An 18,310-nucleotide genomic window follows, 5' to 3' on the forward strand; every position below is an offset into this window, starting at 1 on the left:
GTAATTAAAGGTCTTACCTGTATAAATAGTCAGTTTCTGATTCAAGCTTCAGGGACAGCAGTCATTTGTTACTTTCCTTAATCTAGTGATATTACACCACTTGTAAATGCTTTTATAGTAAATGTTTGATCCTCCCCTGTTGTGTTTTGAGTGACGGTGGAGGCTCGCAATTCAGAGGAATTTTTTACTTCTAAAAATAACTTGGTCTTATTAGCGCTGCTAAGCAGTGACTTAATATCACCGTCTTCATTTATAAATGCTGATTTTATACACAAACATTGTTCATGAGCAAATCTTACACTTCTGAACAGCTTAAGCAGTCGCACAATTTAAACACCATTTTAAGCTTGGTGACAATTACATGATTTTTATAAACAGGCTGTGTTAAGCTTTATGCAACACATGAATGACTTTAAGTAGGTTATGGCCAATATTAAAACAAACTGGGTCTGTGTAAAGTTTTTTTTTCCTTTAATGTACAATAGACTCAGTAAAGAATTAGTTTTGAGAGAAAGTTGGTTGAATTCTTCTTTCAGCACAAACAACTGATCATTACTTTGTATTTTTGAATTAAAAATCTTGGTGAAAAATGTGTTCAAATGCATAAAATGAGAATCTTGTGACAAAAGTAGGAGAACCCAAATTTTCCAAATGACTTCAGAATGGTACAAAAATGTTTAATTATATGATGTCTATATTAAGGTTCTTTGTACTGATCTCTGGTAACCTATAAAAAATAAATCCTGGGGAAACTACTGAATTTCAGGAAAAGAAAATTGTAGAAACTTTCATATGAAACTTAGGCAAGTGCAGAAGTAATAGCATTTACTTTACAAAGTTGTGTGGGAGAGTTCCTTACATATCCTGTAAAACTGGATGTATGTTTGTATTCTGCATTCTTACCACCACCATCTCATGATCTATTTTTGTCTCACACCATGCAGCTTTTTTTGTGTTAGATAGAACATGGTCATGGATACGCTATGCTTGTCATAAAATACCTCTTAGATCACGTGTACAGTTTATATGAACACTCTTGCTGTCAGTTATTTTCTAGGAACATTTTGTCCATTGTGTTTTTGTGGACAAGTAAGACGATTTGTTAATTAATCTATCAGTGTTTCCTGTTTTTAAGGTGGTTTGTTTCCATTTGGAAACAAGTTGTTATATTTTGAATAGTCTCTCTAATCCAGGCGGCGTTCCAACCAGTATTACTCTTCTGGGAATTTACCGCAGAAGGTAAACATGTTCAGTGGCTTAATTAGTCTTGCCTTACAGGTTGTATCTCAGTACCTTAATTGAGATCAGGTAATAGTGACCTGAACTCACTATTACCTGAAGCTACCTGGGAGTTCTCTATGAAATATCATAGTGATGGTGAACTGGGAGTTCACCAGTTATGGAGCTTTAAAAGTTCAAGAAATGTATTGCTAAAATAGAACTGCTGCTTTTTTTTTTTCCTTTTTTTGCAGTTTAAACTGTACCTTCATGTTTATCTAGCAGCGTTTTAAAAATAAACACTGCTAAAAAGATCAAATAACTTGTAGACATTTTATTTTTGAAAGATACATTTTTATATTGCAGGTTCTTTTCACAAACACAAATCAATCCACATACCTTTGTTAGCTAAAACAATCCACCTCTGTAGTAAGAGTGACAAAATGTAAGCATAAACACATTATATCTCACAAGATTATAGCAACTGATTAATGGATTAATGTGTTGAAACGAAAGTCCCAAGAAAGTATTTTATTCCACAACCATAAAACATTACTTCTGGGAATTTACTGCAGAAGGTAAACATGTTCAGTGGCTTGATTAGTCTTGCTTTATAGGTTGTATCTCAGTACCTCAATTGTCTTGAAAAAAGTAGTTAAATCCAGAAAGTTGTAGTGATTTAAATTGTATTAAAATATAATTTTAATACAATTTGGCAAATCCTCATACAAATTCTTAAAAGAAGAGCCTCTGAAAACTGTACAGTACGAAATTTGATAGTGAACTTTTAAAATGTCCACTATCAACTGGATAGTGGTCATTTAAACATTTTAGAAACATATTGCAACATTCACACAAATTCTTTCAAAGCTTGTAATTACATTTATAGCACATTTAGATAAAATTCACACTGATTCCTTTATCACAAATATAGTTTTTCAGGCAAATTCACATTTACGCACTTTTCTTTATTTTGATTTATGATTTTCTATATTTTTTTCCATTGGCAAAACATCATGTTTACAGTTCTGTTCAGTGACTGGAAATATTGTCTGATTTGCAGTAATTCATAAGAATGACAAAACCAAAACAACAGATCAAAAGAATGGCAACGCAGAATCTCATCAGAAAGTCATCATTGTGTTTTGTATTTGAGTTATATCAAGTTTCTTGGATGTATCGAATGGGAGATCCTTGTGGACGGGTAGAACCATTCCCTCTCTGGACCTTCTGCCAAGTTGTTGGATTTCAGCAATACTCGGACATGTCACTTCTGATATCTGGTTTTCCAGACATTTTGACTGTTTTTATCATTGATATTTTGAAAGCAACACATTTACTGTTTGGATTGAACAGTGTCTGGGTAAATAGGTATTATTTACCTCCAATACTTAGGAAAACAGTGATAATACAGATACAAATACATAGTGCCACAGCCATACACACGTTGAACAGGGAACCTTCATCAGTTCTTTGACTAGACTGAAGACTGTGCCTGTTAGAGTAGGATTGTTGCTGATAAGTAAATCTGTTTCCAAAATTGCTTCTCTGGGAGTAAATGCTATGCTGTTGGATTTCCGAAATGGGCCATCCTCTGAATTCTCGTAAAAGGTTGGTGGTGATCTGGTATGTGTGGTGTGGATCATAACTGGTGTCATTATGTACAGAACTGTCTCTATGCTGTGTGATGTAGATTTGTTGTATATTCCATCTCCCGTTGGTTTGTGTGGCGCTAAATACGATCCGAGCTCTGCTCCATCCATCGGTTCCTGACCAGGCGTTTCGTACATAAGAAGGGAGCCGTTCTGATGAGTCTTCATGAAGGTTACCAACTGTGTAGTATCTGTACCCCCAAGAAGGTCGATCCAATATGCCTTCGTAGTTGCCGTAATGATGTGAACCATATTCAGAGTTTGGATTGAACGTCACCCTCATGGTACCATAATGGTCAATATTGACCATATCGGCAAACCAGCGAAGCAGCTCTAAAATGTTGGACTGAGGAACACAACGTTTTATGTCACTGATGGAGTTGAGAGTTTGTCGTGCTGCTTGTGCCGAGGTGAGGATGAGGAGCAGAGCTACACAGAGACTTGGTATTTTTTTCGACATCTTCGGTTTCTGTGAAGAGATTTTAGATTTGTTATTCATCCATGATGTGACTTATTCCTCCAGCCGTTGTTTTTAGGACACACCAAGTAAATAACTAAAAACAGTGTAATATTTGTTTAGGAATGCTCCTATCAGGTTTTATGCTTCCAAAACTGATACAGATCACCCATGAGTGCTGATCGCAAATGCTGTTCACATAATCGCTGATAATTTTTTGATTTAGGTATATATGCCACTGGCTATGTGATCTGGCAAAAAGGAACCATAAAATCTCCTTAATTTATACAGAAACATACATAAAAGTTGCAGAGACAATGCAGCAGATATTCAGTCCAAAAAACAACTGAAAAACCTGCCATATAATATTTAACAGATTGAAAACGGTAAAGCTCTCAGGAGCTCAAATTGCACAAAAAGTAAAATAAATCTCATAACTTTGCCTATCTCAAATAATATCTAGTAAAAGAGAAAATATTCAAACTAAAATGAAGGTTGCATTCAAATAAACTATCATAACTTACTAAATAAAAACTCCGTGAGGATGGCTAATTTTTTTGTGCATGAGCAAGCTCTTTTGCAGATTGTTAAAGCATGATTGACAGCGTTAGGCCTCCCCCAACCTTCCCATTGGTTCTGTCAGCTATAGGCAACGGACAGAAACCCCCCCCCCACTAAACTGGTTTAGCCTGTTGTTCTTACTTTCTAAATGTGGAGTCAATTCTCAAAAAAAAAAAAGAAAAAAATCTTCCTCATCTTCCAAAAAGTTGCAGCGTGAGGGAGGGAGTGTTCACACAGTTTCATTTCACTGGTAAACAAAACTGAAAGAACTCAAGTTTGTGACGGATTTAGTATTATTAAATAATATTAAATTATGTGTGCCAGCCTAATGTGGATAAGGCTTTTTTTTTTTTTTCCACGTAAGGTGGATTCATTATATCTTTGATTTAATTACCACACAATGTCCCTGATCAGTTGTCATTGTATTTAGACCAAGGGAAATGTAGCTATTTGTGCAAAAAAGTAACATCACATTTATTTTAGTTTTATGCCCTGTCTGCTCACCACTGTACAGTACAGAATGATTTTACTTACTGTAAAAATCTGTTCTGTTTTTTTTTTAATACACAATTTCTTGAGGTTTAATTCTTATATGTGGAACATAACCATACGTGTAAAGTGACCTTGGAGTTCGCTATGGAAATTCATATGACACCGTGTTCAGTGTCATAAATGCATAAATACAGAATAGTTAATTAACTAAGCCAAGATCTACTGTACCGAAAAATACCCAAAACTCGATGACTTAAAAGTGCAAAAAAATAAAAACAATTCTTAAAATACAAGACCTGCTTTTTTGTTTTCCTTTTTGCAGTTTAAACTGTATCTTCATGTTTATCTAGCAGTGTTTTAAAAATGAGCACTGCTAAAAAGATGAAATAACTTGTAGACATTTTATTTTTAAAGAGAAGTTTTTATTTTGCAGCATGTCGCTGCAGGTCCTTTTCACAAACACAAATCAATCTACATACCTTTTGTTAGCCATCTAAGCAGTGAAAATGACAAAATGCAATGTAAGCATAAACGGATCATGATTATAGCCACTGATCACTGTGTTGAAATAAGTCCCTAGAACCAAAGTATTTTATTCCACAACCATAAAGATATCACTCATATAGACTTTGTCCACCTTTAAAAACTGTGCAAAGTCTGTTTCCATTTTTCTTTTTGAGACACAAAGCATCCATTCTTTAACATGCGACAAATTCCCGATATTGTGATCTATTTTATTTAATTACATCCAGTTTCCCCAGCTAACAACAGAAGAAAACACCTAGTTAACTAAATAAATTTTTATATTCTCCTTTTTTATTGCACCATATCTGTCAAAGTCTTTTTCTGATCTAATGTGTAATTTTTACAACTAATGCTAACAACAAGTTAGGTAGAACATGATCATGGATACGCTAAGTTTGTCATAAAATACCTCTTATACAAAATATACATTTTATATCAAGCTTCTTGTTGTGCAAATTGTTTTCCTGGAATATTTTCTCTATTCTGATTTTGTTTATTTTTTGGAAACAAACAAAGTTGTTATATTTTGAATAGTCTCTCTTGTTAAGATCCAACCAGGCGTTCCAACCAGCATTACTCTTCTGGGAATTTACTGCAGAAGGTAAACATGTTCAGTGGCTTGATTAGTCTTGCCTGACAGGTTGCATCTGAGTACCTTAATTGCCTTGAAAGAAGTAGTTAAATCCAGAAAGTTGTTGTGATTTCTTCAGATTTAAAATGTAATTTTAATACAGTTTTGCAAATTCTCACACAAATTCTTAAGAGAAGAGCCTCTGAAAACTGTATAGTGCAAAATATGAAAGCGGAAATTTAAAATTGCGCAACATATTGCAACATATTGGAACATTTCACACAAATTCTTTAAAAGCTAGTAATTACACTTGCAGCACATTTATATAAAATTTGCACTGATTTCTTTACCATATTCTAAAAATGACACATTTACGCGCACTTTTCTTTATTTGGGTTTAGGATTTTCTGCCTTTTTTTTCCCTTTGCAAAACATCACATTTACAGTTCTGCTCAGTGTCTGGAAATATTGTCTTATTTGAAGGAATTCTGAAGACATACGTTCAAAGCAACAATAACGATGATCACAAGAATGGCATAGCAGAATCTCCTCAGGAAGTCATCATTGTTTTCTGTACTTGGCTTATGTCGAGCTTCGTGGACATATCGAGTGGGTTGTCCTTGTGGACGGGTAGAAGCGTTCTCTCTGTGGGACCTTCTGGCAAGATCTTGGATTTCAGTAATGTTTCTCCGTCTGATTGCGTGTAAAAGGCTGGGTGTGATTCTGTATGTGTTATCTGGATCATAATTTGTTCCTTCATCGGAGTGCTGAGTGATGTACACCTGGTCTATTATCTGTCCAGGGTGAGGTCCTGAGTGTCCTTCGTTCACTCTGATTATGATCCGCGCTCTGTTGTTGTCGTCGATATTCCTGTGGGGATTTCTTACGTAGGATGGAAGGGCGTCGGAATCGTCTTCATAAATATTACCAATTGTATAGTATTGATACCCCCACGGCAGCTGCTCTAGCATGTCTTCAAAATTTCCATAATGATGTGAGCCATAATCAGAGGCAGGATCAAAGGTAAGTCGGATGTGGTTATCAACGTCGACTTCATTGGCAAACCAGTGTAGCAGCTCTAAAATGTTTGTGTGCTCAGAGAGGTGGCAGTCGATCAGATCAGTGATGGAGTTTAGACTTCTCCGTGCAGCAAACACCGAGGTCAGAATAAGGCACACTGCTACGCAGAAGCTGATTTTTCTTGACATGTTCAATTCCTGTGAAGACATTTTAGAGCTTTCAGCTGTGAATGCTCGATACTTGATAGACTTTGATCTTATTTATGTCAAGACTTGCTGCCTGCAAGTTCACTTAAAAAAAAAAAAAACTTAACCCCTTTATGCATGTTTATGTCGAACCACATGTAAAATGTCTCTTACACATTTTATGCCTTTTTGTTATGGGGTTTTGCTTAGATTTCACAAACTTTTTTATTCTGACCTCAAGAATGTTTAGTTAGGATATTTGGTTTTGAACACTTATGTGAAGATTTCATTATTAAACTCCTAGAACTGAAAGAGGGTGGCACCGCCTTTTCACTGTGATTGCATAAATTGCATAAAACAGGTTTGACTTTCAGTTTAACGGTTAGTAAGTAATAAAAGCCACAGTGATAAAACATTTCTAGGTCACTGTGCTGACGATGGCAGAGAGATTTAGTCAAATGATTATTTTTTGGTGTATGCCACAACTTTGTTCACAAGGGAAACATGTATAAAAAGGTATTAACATTAAAAAAAAAAAATATGGCAAAGAAAAGTCTCTCCAAATATCCACAATTTATTCGTTATTAAAATACACATCTGATTGGAATAATTTAAAAACTTGCTCTTAACACCAGAAAAATTTAAATTTAAACCGCATTAAAGGCATTTCTAAACATAAATTAAGAATTACCAAATGTATCGATTTTATTTGAAAGTATCTTTGTACACAAATATGGCTACATAAGAAGAGGAAGTTTCAAAAAGGAAGACTGTGCGTCATTAGTTGCGATATAAAACTTACAACAGCTTATGTCCAAATCTTTCTTCTTATTTCTAGAATGTTTGTAGTTTTAGATATCTATTGCAGTTGAGAGTAACTCACTGATTTTCTGAAATCAGAAGTTAGATGAGCTTACCTCTGCAGTAGTTTGCTTCTTTAGGTCTCTGGTTGATTTGAATCTGTGAAAGGAGGTTGATTTCTTTTCCTTTTTTCAGATTTCCGTTTCATGAAACCTTAAACTTGGGTAACAACCCACATTGAGTTACCATGGCAACTACTTAGTAGTAGCTTTACTTACAAAAAATGCTTCCTGTATTCAGAAAAACTTGATAGTCCTTTGTTAAATGGGATCTGTTGATGTGCCAGCAAACCAGTTTACGTGTTTTCTCCTGAGTTGTACAGTGATCTTGTAGTAAAGTTCAGCATGAAAATGCATTAAAAAAAAAAAAAACTTTTTATAGGCACTTATGTATCTTTATTGAAGGGATTTTTATGAAATGGGAAGACAATGATTTTTCAAAAGATTTTTAATAATTTCAGTAAATATAGTGCTTTGCTTATGATCAACTGATTTTTAGAATTTTTAACAACACAAATCAAATGGTGGTTTATTTAAAACCTGTAAACAGTAACACATTCTAAAGCAGAGCATACAAACTCCCTGTCACAGAGATTTAGCTTCTGTTACTGTATGCAAGTTCTTAAGCGAACTGAAGAAAACATAATTAATTTTTATTCATACATAAAACACACATTATGTACTTTGTCTACTTCACTAAATTTATGTTCCATAATTTAAGATGGCATGGCCACTGAACTGTTTCACCATGACTTAATGAATAGTTTCCACACATGGCTTAACGTACACTATATAGCCAGAGATATTCACTCACCCATCCAAAAGATTGAATTCAGGTGTTCCAGTAACATAAATATCAGTCATCTAGATATGCAAATTAAATTTAAATTGACTTGGCTTAACATCTTGTTTGGATATCCTTATATTTAAATATACATCAATCAAATAAACATCAATAAAATGTTTGTTTTTGTTTTTTTTTTGCCATACACAACAATCACCAAATTACAATACCCCTGCAATATACCAGTAGCAGTCATAGCTGAAAAAAAATTGGCTTATTTAAGTACATTAAGCATGAGATGTTTCACAAAATATCACCTTGGCAGCTAGGAAATGATACATGGTCGCTATTAAATGTGCTCTGCTAGATAGCTACATTTCATACTTGTAAAAGCCTGTGACAAAAATAAGATTTAAAGATGAACAATAGCAAACATGCAAAATGATCAAACTCTTTGTATTACTACTTGTTAACAATAGTTTTTGCTTACTAATGTATCTATAGAAAAGTAAAATAAAAAAAGAAAAATGTGAAAATAATCATAATCATGTTGGATTAGTTTTCCTTACCATCTGAAGCACTATGTTTTCATTTAGTTTTATTTTTCTTGCTCCTGTCTATTTTCTCATAAAGCCAAAGCTAATCCCTAAAGCAATACAGATAACGAAAATAACACAGCCAAACTACAATATTCTACAACATGACCAGTCTCCATCAACTTGGTTAGTGCAATTTGTGGAAGGAAGACGCATGTAACCATCTCTGTTAGAGGAAGAATTTCTCTGAGCATTAGCGTTCGATTCATTTCCAAACTGTTCTGACTCAACACTGTCATCAGACAGTTCCATGTCATAGGTGGAATGATCTCTTAGATCTCTTAAAAGGTTGATATTGACCCAATATGTGTGATCTCGATCGTAAGTCGATCCATGGCCTTCAAATAAGTCATAATGCTGAGTGATGTAGACTCTGTCAATTGACAGTCCATTTTCTCTGACTCGAAATACGATCCGAGCTTTGTTCCCTCTCTGGGCGTGAACTACAGAAGGTGGTAGGCGTCTTGATGTGTCTCGATTAATGTTACCAACTGTGTAGTATTGGTACCCTGCAGGCAGTTGACCTAATATTTGCTCATCGTTTCTATAAAGATGTGATCCATAATCAGACTGTGGATTGAAGGTCAGGCGGATGAAGGTGTTCTCAAAAGTAACTGTTTTAGCAAACCAGCGAAGCAGTTCTAAGATGTTTGTCTGTTCATACAGGTGACATTTGTTCAGGTCATCGCGGGTGTTCAGTTTTATGTGTGCTGCATCCACTGAGCTCAGAGTAAGTAACACAGCTACACAGAAGCTTGTGATTTTTCTCAACATCTTGGTGCCTGTAAAAACATTTAAGAACATCAGTTTTCATCCATACTGTGAATTTTCTTTGTATGCATATTTACTTTAGAGCAAAGCTTATTGTCACAACAAAGTCACTGTTTTCATTTTTAATATTTTGGTTAATATATTCCAGTTATTGTGAAATTCATAAGATATTCAACCTTTTGACTGGAGTCCCACCTCATAAAATTGAAATTCCACACAGATTACAATGTGTAATATCCTGAAAGCAAGAAAAAAATGTGAGGTTATCACAAGTGATACTGTCACACAAGACATTTAGTACCAGATGTTGACATAGACCCTTTTTTCTCATTTTCTAAGTTGGTGCTACTCATCTCCAAACCAACTTTTTTTTGCTGATGAACTGTCAATTTGTTCTTAAATATGCAATTTTTGACTTTTTTTTGTTTTTTTTTTGAAATGTGTTTAGTTCTGTAATATTTAGCATAAAACAGTCAATAGTGGCCTTAGGTTGAACAATGGCTACTGTACTTGAATTCTCCTATTGCTAACTATGGTACAGGTTGGTTTATGTCTATGTCACACATACCCTGGTGGCATGAATTGGAATAGTGAGCATAACGGATATTAATAGCATTTCTCAGCTTTGCAAATGTGTGATTTGTTTGCAATGTATATGTAAACTGCATGACGGACTGAGACTGACTTCAGTGCTTAGGAAGCAGTGACAGCAGCACATCCAGGATAGTGCAAGGCTGCAGCATATGTGGATAATGACAATTACCAGCTTCAGTTATTCTGACATAAAAATTGAGAAATTTGGTTTGATTTAACTTATGGCGGTGAGAAAAATGTCTTGTTTCAACTGCATTTACCTGTATTTCTATTGCATTATGTTCAAACATCCCACTACCCTCTGAGATTCTCTGACGATTAATCCTGAGCATTTTTGTATTTAGTAGGCCGAGCTAAGAACTTATTGACGAGCTTTCTAAGATGCAGATCGTAATTAGCAAAGAAACTGGTTTGGCTTGTTATTTTACTTTGGCTAAATATAGAACTTTAAAAACAATTTTGAGCTATAGTCCATCTCTCAGGCATTCATTTTACATCTCAACAATGTATCAGCCCATTTTGATTGACTCCAACTGTGCCCAGACCTGATGTATAGTTTTTGTAGTAGACATCAGCATATCCACAACAAAAAATATACATCAGATCAGTGCTGCTGAGGAAATGATTTAGAATAATGTTGATAATCATAATCAATATAGTTTTCCACATTATTAGTTGATGGCATTGCAATTACATATTTTCCTAACACTGAGCAGCTCTTGAAGAAATTCTCCAAGAATTGGTTTCTTAACAATTTGGGGTTTTTTGTACACATTATTCAACTGAAATTACATATTTGCAAGTGATTTTAATGTGAAAGTTGTTGATTTAAAGTCAAATATTGAGTTTTCACTTTCTATATCTTAATTTGTTAACTCCTTTATCCTGTCAAACAGATGCTACTAATATTTAACAGTTTTAGGTGGAAAAGAAAGATGTGTAGGTTAGTGAAAATAAAATTTACCTGAAAAAAAATGCATTTTCTATTAATTTTTCTTTATTTGTAATAGTCATACTTACTAATTACATCTAACATAAGGTTTCGATCAGCATTTTTTTAGTCAGTAACTTAAGTAGCTTACCTCTGCAGTCAGCTGTTGTCTGGTCTCTGATCTGTGTGTGTTTGAAGGAAGCGGTGTGTTTCTCTTGGTTGTCGTTTCATAGGAAAGAAAACTGAAGTGACGTATCGAACGAATTTACAACAGGTTGGAAGGACTGATGTCTATCAATGGAAAATTAAATCATCGAGAAAGGAATGCTGTTCTGCTCAAACTTGATTTCAGATTAAAAATATGTTGGACTATTAAAACATTTCTCTTGTTCAGAAATGTAGGGTTATTGTAAAGTATGTTTAATACTTCCCTAGAAGTTATTTTCAAAAGATACTTTTAATCTGACAAACGAGCCACATTGGGTCGCATATAGTAATTTATTGAATGTGTCGTATTGATGGGATTTTTTTTTCTAGGCAGTGGTTGAGTCAGGAATAGGAATTGTAGGTTTTTGGTTTTATTTTCAGTTAATGGAATAAAAACTGCACTTGCCAGGAATTGTTTCTTGCCTGTGAGTTCAGATGTCTCTAGCCTTTAGGTATTGTTGTTGCGCAAAGAGATTGGCGTAAGGAATATCATTAGTTCACAATGTATTTATTTGAAATCTTGATGCAAATATCCACTACTAAAGCACTATGACATATTAATATTTTACTTTTGTTCCATTGCTACTTTAAGAGATTAAACATGTTTTGTATTAGCTACTGTAATGGGTAAAAATGAAACAATGTTGCAAAACATGAGTGCCATTGTTGGTGAAATTCAAACTATGAAAACAATTTGTGACTAAACCTGTCCACTTTAAAGAATGATAAACCTCCTCAATCAGCAAGCAAAACCAGAAAAAGTCTTACACACAGGTACTGATGTTCAAGTTCACCTTTCATATTTTAAGACCTGTTTCACTGCAACACCCCTAAATAAAATTCTCTAAAAGCCACCACTTGGCTTTTAGAAATAGCTTAGTTAGTAAATAAAGTAGCGTCGTTGCCAGCTAATTTACATCTGTATGATTTCTTACCTATATCCTCTCCTTTTCTGTGCTTACGTAAACAGTAATTAAACAGGTCAGTTTTTTCTTAAAAGACAAAAAAAAAATGCTTTTTCTTGCATTTGCACTTTAGATGGCACAACAATATTGTAATATAGGAGAGAGTATGTATGTTTGTATTTCACAATGCAGGTTGAATATTTTAACCACATCACCATTATTGACATCACTTGGACTCTTTCTCTCCATAATAATAAAAAGTCCTCACAGCTGTTCACTGTGAGATAATGTTGTTGTGTCTCCTTTATAAGCCTCACTCAGAGCACATTATGTTCAGAGAGGACAAAAGCCACTAGTTCCTCAGATATAGCTGTTTGTGCATAAGATTGCACAAAAGAAACTTATCTGGTGTTTGGATCTTCTGCACACTTCACTTCTGTACTTGTGGGCACACAAGCAAATACAGTGGTAAAAATAAGTTGTTTTTGCATCTAGTCAGAGAGCCCTGAAAGCTCAGTCACAATGTAGGACACTTGTAAGAAATGAATTAATCCTTATTTGGTGGATTTCTTTTGTTTGTTTACATTATTTTTTATTAAAAACACAGTACAATTTATCTGGAATACAGTCTGGCATTCTGTATGTTGATTCACACCTGATATTCTGTGCCATTGCAATGATCCTAAGGGTCATCTTTGGGATCATTTGATTGTCCAGGACCAAAGTGATTTGAAAAGCAGGGAAAATAACATACAGCTTTATACAATACATTCAGTGCAACATGACTGTCTTCAGTGCATTTGATTCAGTCTTTCTCATTTCCAGCAGGGGGTGCGTGCTTTCTCTGTATCGTTTTTCAGTATGAATCTTGCTTGGACTCCTGGAGCAATCGTCATATTAGAGCAGTACTCATAAACAACAGTGTCCGGACTGCCATGCAAATTACTGTTCTGTTCAAATTTCTTTGCCCATTGCCACTGCCACCATTCATAGTTGTTTGTAGATTTATCTGCAGATGTGTAAAAGCCAACCCATGAGTCTTTGAATTGAGACATCCAATCAGTGAAAGAAGTTTTCACATATAAGCGAGCACAAGCTTTGCCATCCTTTGCGAAAAGTTGCAGGCTTGCATTGTAGCCTTTTATATTGACGGCTGCTGTGGGATTCCTGAACTCTGGACCTCTGTCTATCTCCTCTCCAGGACGAGACCAGAAGCAACATACTGTTTTCACTTCATGTAGCCGGACCTGTAGGCCTTCATTCAGTGGTACCGATGTGTCATAGGTGCCTGATTTTGCGTTTCTAACAGACTTATAAGTCAGTGGTTCCTCATCCTCATCGCTCCTATAAAGTGCAACCATCAAACCGCTATTGTAGTTAGTCACTGGAATATTTCTCCAAATTATTCTGGCTCTTCCTTTTGAATCTGTCATCACCTGAAGCGTCACATCACTACTGTGATGATGAGGGATTCTTATGGACACCTCAGAGCTTCTGCTTGGTCTGCTTGGTCTGCTCTCTGGGATGCTGACAACATAATCAGGTTGTGTGTTTCTTTTCGCTGAAGACTGACGTCTGTTGTTGGGTTGCTGGTTAGAGCAGTACTTTTCTTGGATTACAATAAACAAGAATAAGCCCAGACAAGCAAGGTCACCCCACAAGTTTCTAATCTCTCTCAGTTGGAAATTATCAGCGTTGCTTCTGAAGTTATCTCTGAGGTTTGTCAGTGTGTTAAAATCATTCGCCTCCACAGAAAATTGACTGATCTGTCTCAGAAGGCTGGTAGTGATCTGGTATGTATAGTCTGGGTCATACCTTGTCCCTTGATTATCTGATGTCTCAAAATGCTGTGTGATGTAGACTCTGTCTATTATATGCTGTCCCACATTCTGCTCCCTTACTCTGAATATGATCCGATCTCTGTTTCTTCCCTCATATTCAATCCGCGGATGGACAACGTACGATGGGAGATCAGACGACAAATCTTGATTGAGATTACCAACAGTAAAGTATCGATATCTGGCGTGTCCATGAGGCAGTGGATCCAAAAGCCTTTCATAGTTTCCATAGTGATGTGAGCCGTAATCACCTTCATCAGGGTCAAAGGTTAGCCTTATAACATTGTTATTGTCAATGTCAACTTCATTGGCAAACCAGTGCAGGAGCAAAAGACTGTGTTTTGGCACAGACGAGCCAAAGTTGAGTTTCTTCAGGTCATTGATGGTGTTGAGGACTTGCACTGCCGATGCTGAGGTCAGGAGAAGAAGCAGAGCCACACACAGACCTGGACTTGTTCCTGAGAACTTCCCCATCCTGTAGGAATATTTAGAAATTACTAAACCTATATCATACAATATCATTGCATACACTTTTTGAAAATTTAGTCTCATTACATTAACTGAAAATATACCCTTTTTGCCCTGTCTTGAATTACTCAGTAATGATTTAGAGATATTATTTTTACCATAATTTTAACTCATATTGATCAATAAGAATCAGTTTCACTGAGAAAGGTATTAGAAAATGAATTGATGTATTAAAATATTAGACTTTTAAAAAATAATGGTAAGCTTTTTTTTTTTTGCTGCTTGTTTTTTTAAAATTTTGTCCAGCACAACTATGCAAGGAAAACCTTTCGAAAAATAAAACTTTTAGCTTTTTTTTTTCTTTTCTTTTACAAAATCACCCCTGACGTTTGCTTTAGCGACCACTTGGTCCTTTTGTATGTTTCCGGAGGTTTGAGGACGCGTAAAAGGCTCTTTAGCCATTCCCAAAGTGGACTACATGATCACATCATCAAACATCCTCCACCATACTCAACAATATACACTGAGCTTTTCTCACATAATTCTGTTGTGTTTTATTACCAAGCCCACCTGGGGTTTTTGTTGCCGAAAAGCTGAAGCTCATCTGACTAAAGCACATGGTTCCAGTTAAACTCCCAGTAGACTTTAGCGGGCTACATGTGTTAACGTTTTTGATCAAATTCAAAAATACTTTTCTGGCTTTCCAAACAACGAGGTGGCATGCAGATAGTATACAAAGTTTGTTCATAAAAACCTGTTAACCTGTGCAGTTCTCTAACAGTGCGATTATTTCATGCCTCACAAGCCTTCTCACTGTGACTGATGGAGAGACAAACAAGGATCGTTATCCGGAATAGTAGGATACGTTAAAAGAAATTTCTTTGTCATATTCATGCCATATAAACATAAAGTCATAGATTTCTAATTAGAAGTTCCTAGAAACTCTGATCAACCTAAATAAATAAATTACTATCCATCCATCCACTTATACCCTTTTCCCTAGTTGGGTAAGGAGGGGTGCTGGTGCCCGTCTCCAGCGAGACATTTCAGGCGAGAGGCAGGGTTCACCCTGGACAGGTCGCCAGTCCATTGCAGGACAACACAGAGGCAGACAGGACAAACAACCATGCAGAGACCCCAATTAACCCGACAGTCATGTTTTTGGACTGTGAGATCTTCTTGCTGACAACAGTGCTACCAACTATTGTTAGTAAATGGCTAATAAAGAGGACATCGTAGACAATGGTCCTTGGGGGTGATAATAATTACGATATTGCTGACTTCATTAAACAGTTAAGTCTTTTCATTGTGAGATAATGCTACTACACCAAAGTGTGAATTTATATTACGTATTGTTTTTCAAATTGAAAGAGTTGAAATGCCCTATTGCAGTATTCCTTAAAATCAGCATTAACTACTGACATGTCGCTGTTTACACAAAAACAATGCATTTCCTGGTCAAAAGATTACATCTTTCAAATATAGATGTAGAATTATACAACGCATTTCTCCTCTGAATATTAAAGATATGCTTAAATTTACTAAATTGTTGCCTTTTCTAAAACATTTTCTTCAGTGAAATAAGAAAGCTTACCTACCTGACAGTGCTGTAGACTGATGTTTGTCTGAGCTCTGTGTTTTGTGCTCAGCTCATATGACTTCCTCAGAGTTTCTGTTTCCTGGTTAGTGAAACCAGATCTTAGGTTTTAGTTGTAACTTGTAACGGGAAATGTGGCCATAGTGCTTGTTTTGATCAGCTGGGTGTGCTAAAAGCCACGCCCAGTGGTTTCTAAAGGACTTCAGTCATTCCTTTTTAATAATTAACTGAATATGAATTGCCTATCTTTCAACACTAATTCAAATATTGCTCTTGTGATAGCAACAAATCAATAGCATGTTGAAGTTCACCCATTCCCCCACATTAACTGCGTTTTGTTTTGTTCTATTTGTTTAAATTTATTATTTTTTCTTTAGTTTTGCACAGCTTTCTGTTGTTTACTAAACCTGCTGCAATCCCTCCAGCCGCCAACAGGAGATGCTCTTACACAACTTTCTAATAATTGCAGGGCGTTGAGCCTGTAAAATCTTTGTGGCAATCGTTAACACTTAGAGACGTACAGAGGATCTGCTTTCTGACTCTTAATTTATCCAGAAAGCCCAGTTTGCTTTTGAGGCTTCGCAATCTGTTTTCAAAAACACTGATGGATACTTATTTTGACTGTTGCTAAAAATCCTCACATCCGAGGAATAACTTCCGCTTTTCCCAGAGAGCTGTATGCATGCGACAGCCTCATAACAATAGACACAGTCACTCAATGTTTCCACTACTTTTTGGGGAAATTATTGTAGTTTGTTTTCTCAAGACGTACCCAGTTTAAGGTTTGGATTTGGATATCTTTACACCAAACTCTTCTCCAAAACAGTTATTTGGTTGACTCTGGAAAATGTTTTGTCCCCCCAACAGAAAATATTTGACTTCAGTTGATTTGGGTTGTGTCCATAAACACACAACTGCACTAAAATGCAGACACACTTACATTTCATCTAATTTCCTGAATGAAGGCTTGGCTATTCCCTCTGGGCAGGGCAAAAGAGTGTAAAATAACACACACAAAGGAAATATTTAGTTCCTCTGTCGTCACCACCCACATGTTTCACATAGGGAGTCCCTGAAAAACATCCATGTGATAACCATGGTGTGACTAAACCTTTTGGAGAAATTTGTCTCATATCTTACAGTACAATGCAGACCACAACACTTCTTAAATTACGATATATACATCGGCTTCAAAAGTGTTCTTACGCCTCAAACTTTTTTCAACATTTTGTCACATTACATTATTTTATGTGATAGCCCAAAACAAAACACTGTTAAATTATGAAGTACAAGAGAAATACACATTTTTTGAATAAAGCACATCATTATTCACTGTGGAGGAAATGCAAAGATCCCCAGTAAAACCGCACATCTGCCCTTCATGGAAGAAGAAAACGGCTGTTAAGACGTGAGAAGTGAAACTTGGGGAGGACACAGAAAACACAGAGGGGAAGGTGATCTGGTCAGACAAATTAGGTGCGAGTAGAAAAACTAACATTGCATATCACCCTGAAAATACCATCTTTATTGTGTTGGCAGCATCATGCAATGGGGTTGATTTTCTTCTACGAAGATAGAGCAGATGGTAAGTTAATGGAAAAATTAATGGCAGTAAATACAGGGCAATGCAAAGGGTTATGTGTCTGGGGTAGAGGCTCACATTTCAGCAGGATGTCATATAGTCAGAGCTGCAATGGATGGCTTAGATCAAAGGTTATTCATTCTATTAAGTATCACAGTTAAACCTTGGACCATAATCCAAATGAGAGTATGTGTCTACAACATTTATGTTTAAAAGCTCTTGATACAGTTGGTGTGAATGTATGCTGTTTTGCAATAAAGAATGAGCTGAAGTTGCAGTCTTTTGTTGCAAAAGATGGTACAGATAAACACTAAAATACTTACTGTTGTAATTGCAAAGAAAAGTGGTTCTGAATTAACTCAGTTGGGCTAAATAACTTGTTTTTTTTCCTCAGATTTTTATTTAGCAAAAAGGAAACATGACATTTTATTTCCAATTTCCTTTTATGCACTTTTTTATGTTGGTCTATCACATAAACTCCAAATAAAATGTGAAC

General features: G+C 35.7%; 3 protein-coding genes across 6 annotated transcripts in view; 1 reads left to right on the top strand and 2 right to left on the bottom strand.

The window, feature by feature from the left end:
* Positions 1–18,310, top strand: part of septin9a (septin 9a) — a 92,311-nt gene that overhangs the window by 48,959 nt on the left and 25,042 nt on the right. The window lies entirely within an intron of this gene.
* On the bottom strand, positions 4,794–7,744 carry LOC103141709 (uncharacterized). The gene is made up of 2 exons (XM_016673963.1): positions 7,599–7,744; positions 4,794–6,693 (listed from the first exon to the last, which is right to left on the bottom strand). Exon 2 carries the CDS (start codon positions 6,682–6,684, stop codon positions 5,950–5,952), a length of 735 nt encoding a protein of 244 aa, XP_016529449.1. The 5' UTR covers positions 6,685–6,693; positions 7,599–7,744; the 3' UTR covers positions 4,794–5,949.
* Positions 12,891–16,381, bottom strand: LOC103141708 (uncharacterized). The gene is made up of 2 exons (XM_007557449.2): positions 16,234–16,381; positions 12,891–14,642 (listed from the first exon to the last, which is right to left on the bottom strand). The coding sequence occupies exon 2, from the start codon at positions 14,639–14,641 to the stop codon at positions 13,145–13,147; it is 1,497 nt and encodes a 498-aa protein (XP_007557511.1). The 5' UTR covers position 14,642; positions 16,234–16,381; the 3' UTR covers positions 12,891–13,144.

This window comes from Poecilia formosa, unplaced genomic scaffold (assembly GCF_000485575.1).
Source record: "Poecilia formosa unplaced genomic scaffold, Poecilia_formosa-5.1.2 Scaffold88, whole genome shotgun sequence".
Lineage (NCBI taxonomy): Eukaryota > Metazoa > Chordata > Actinopteri > Cyprinodontiformes > Poeciliidae > Poecilia > Poecilia formosa.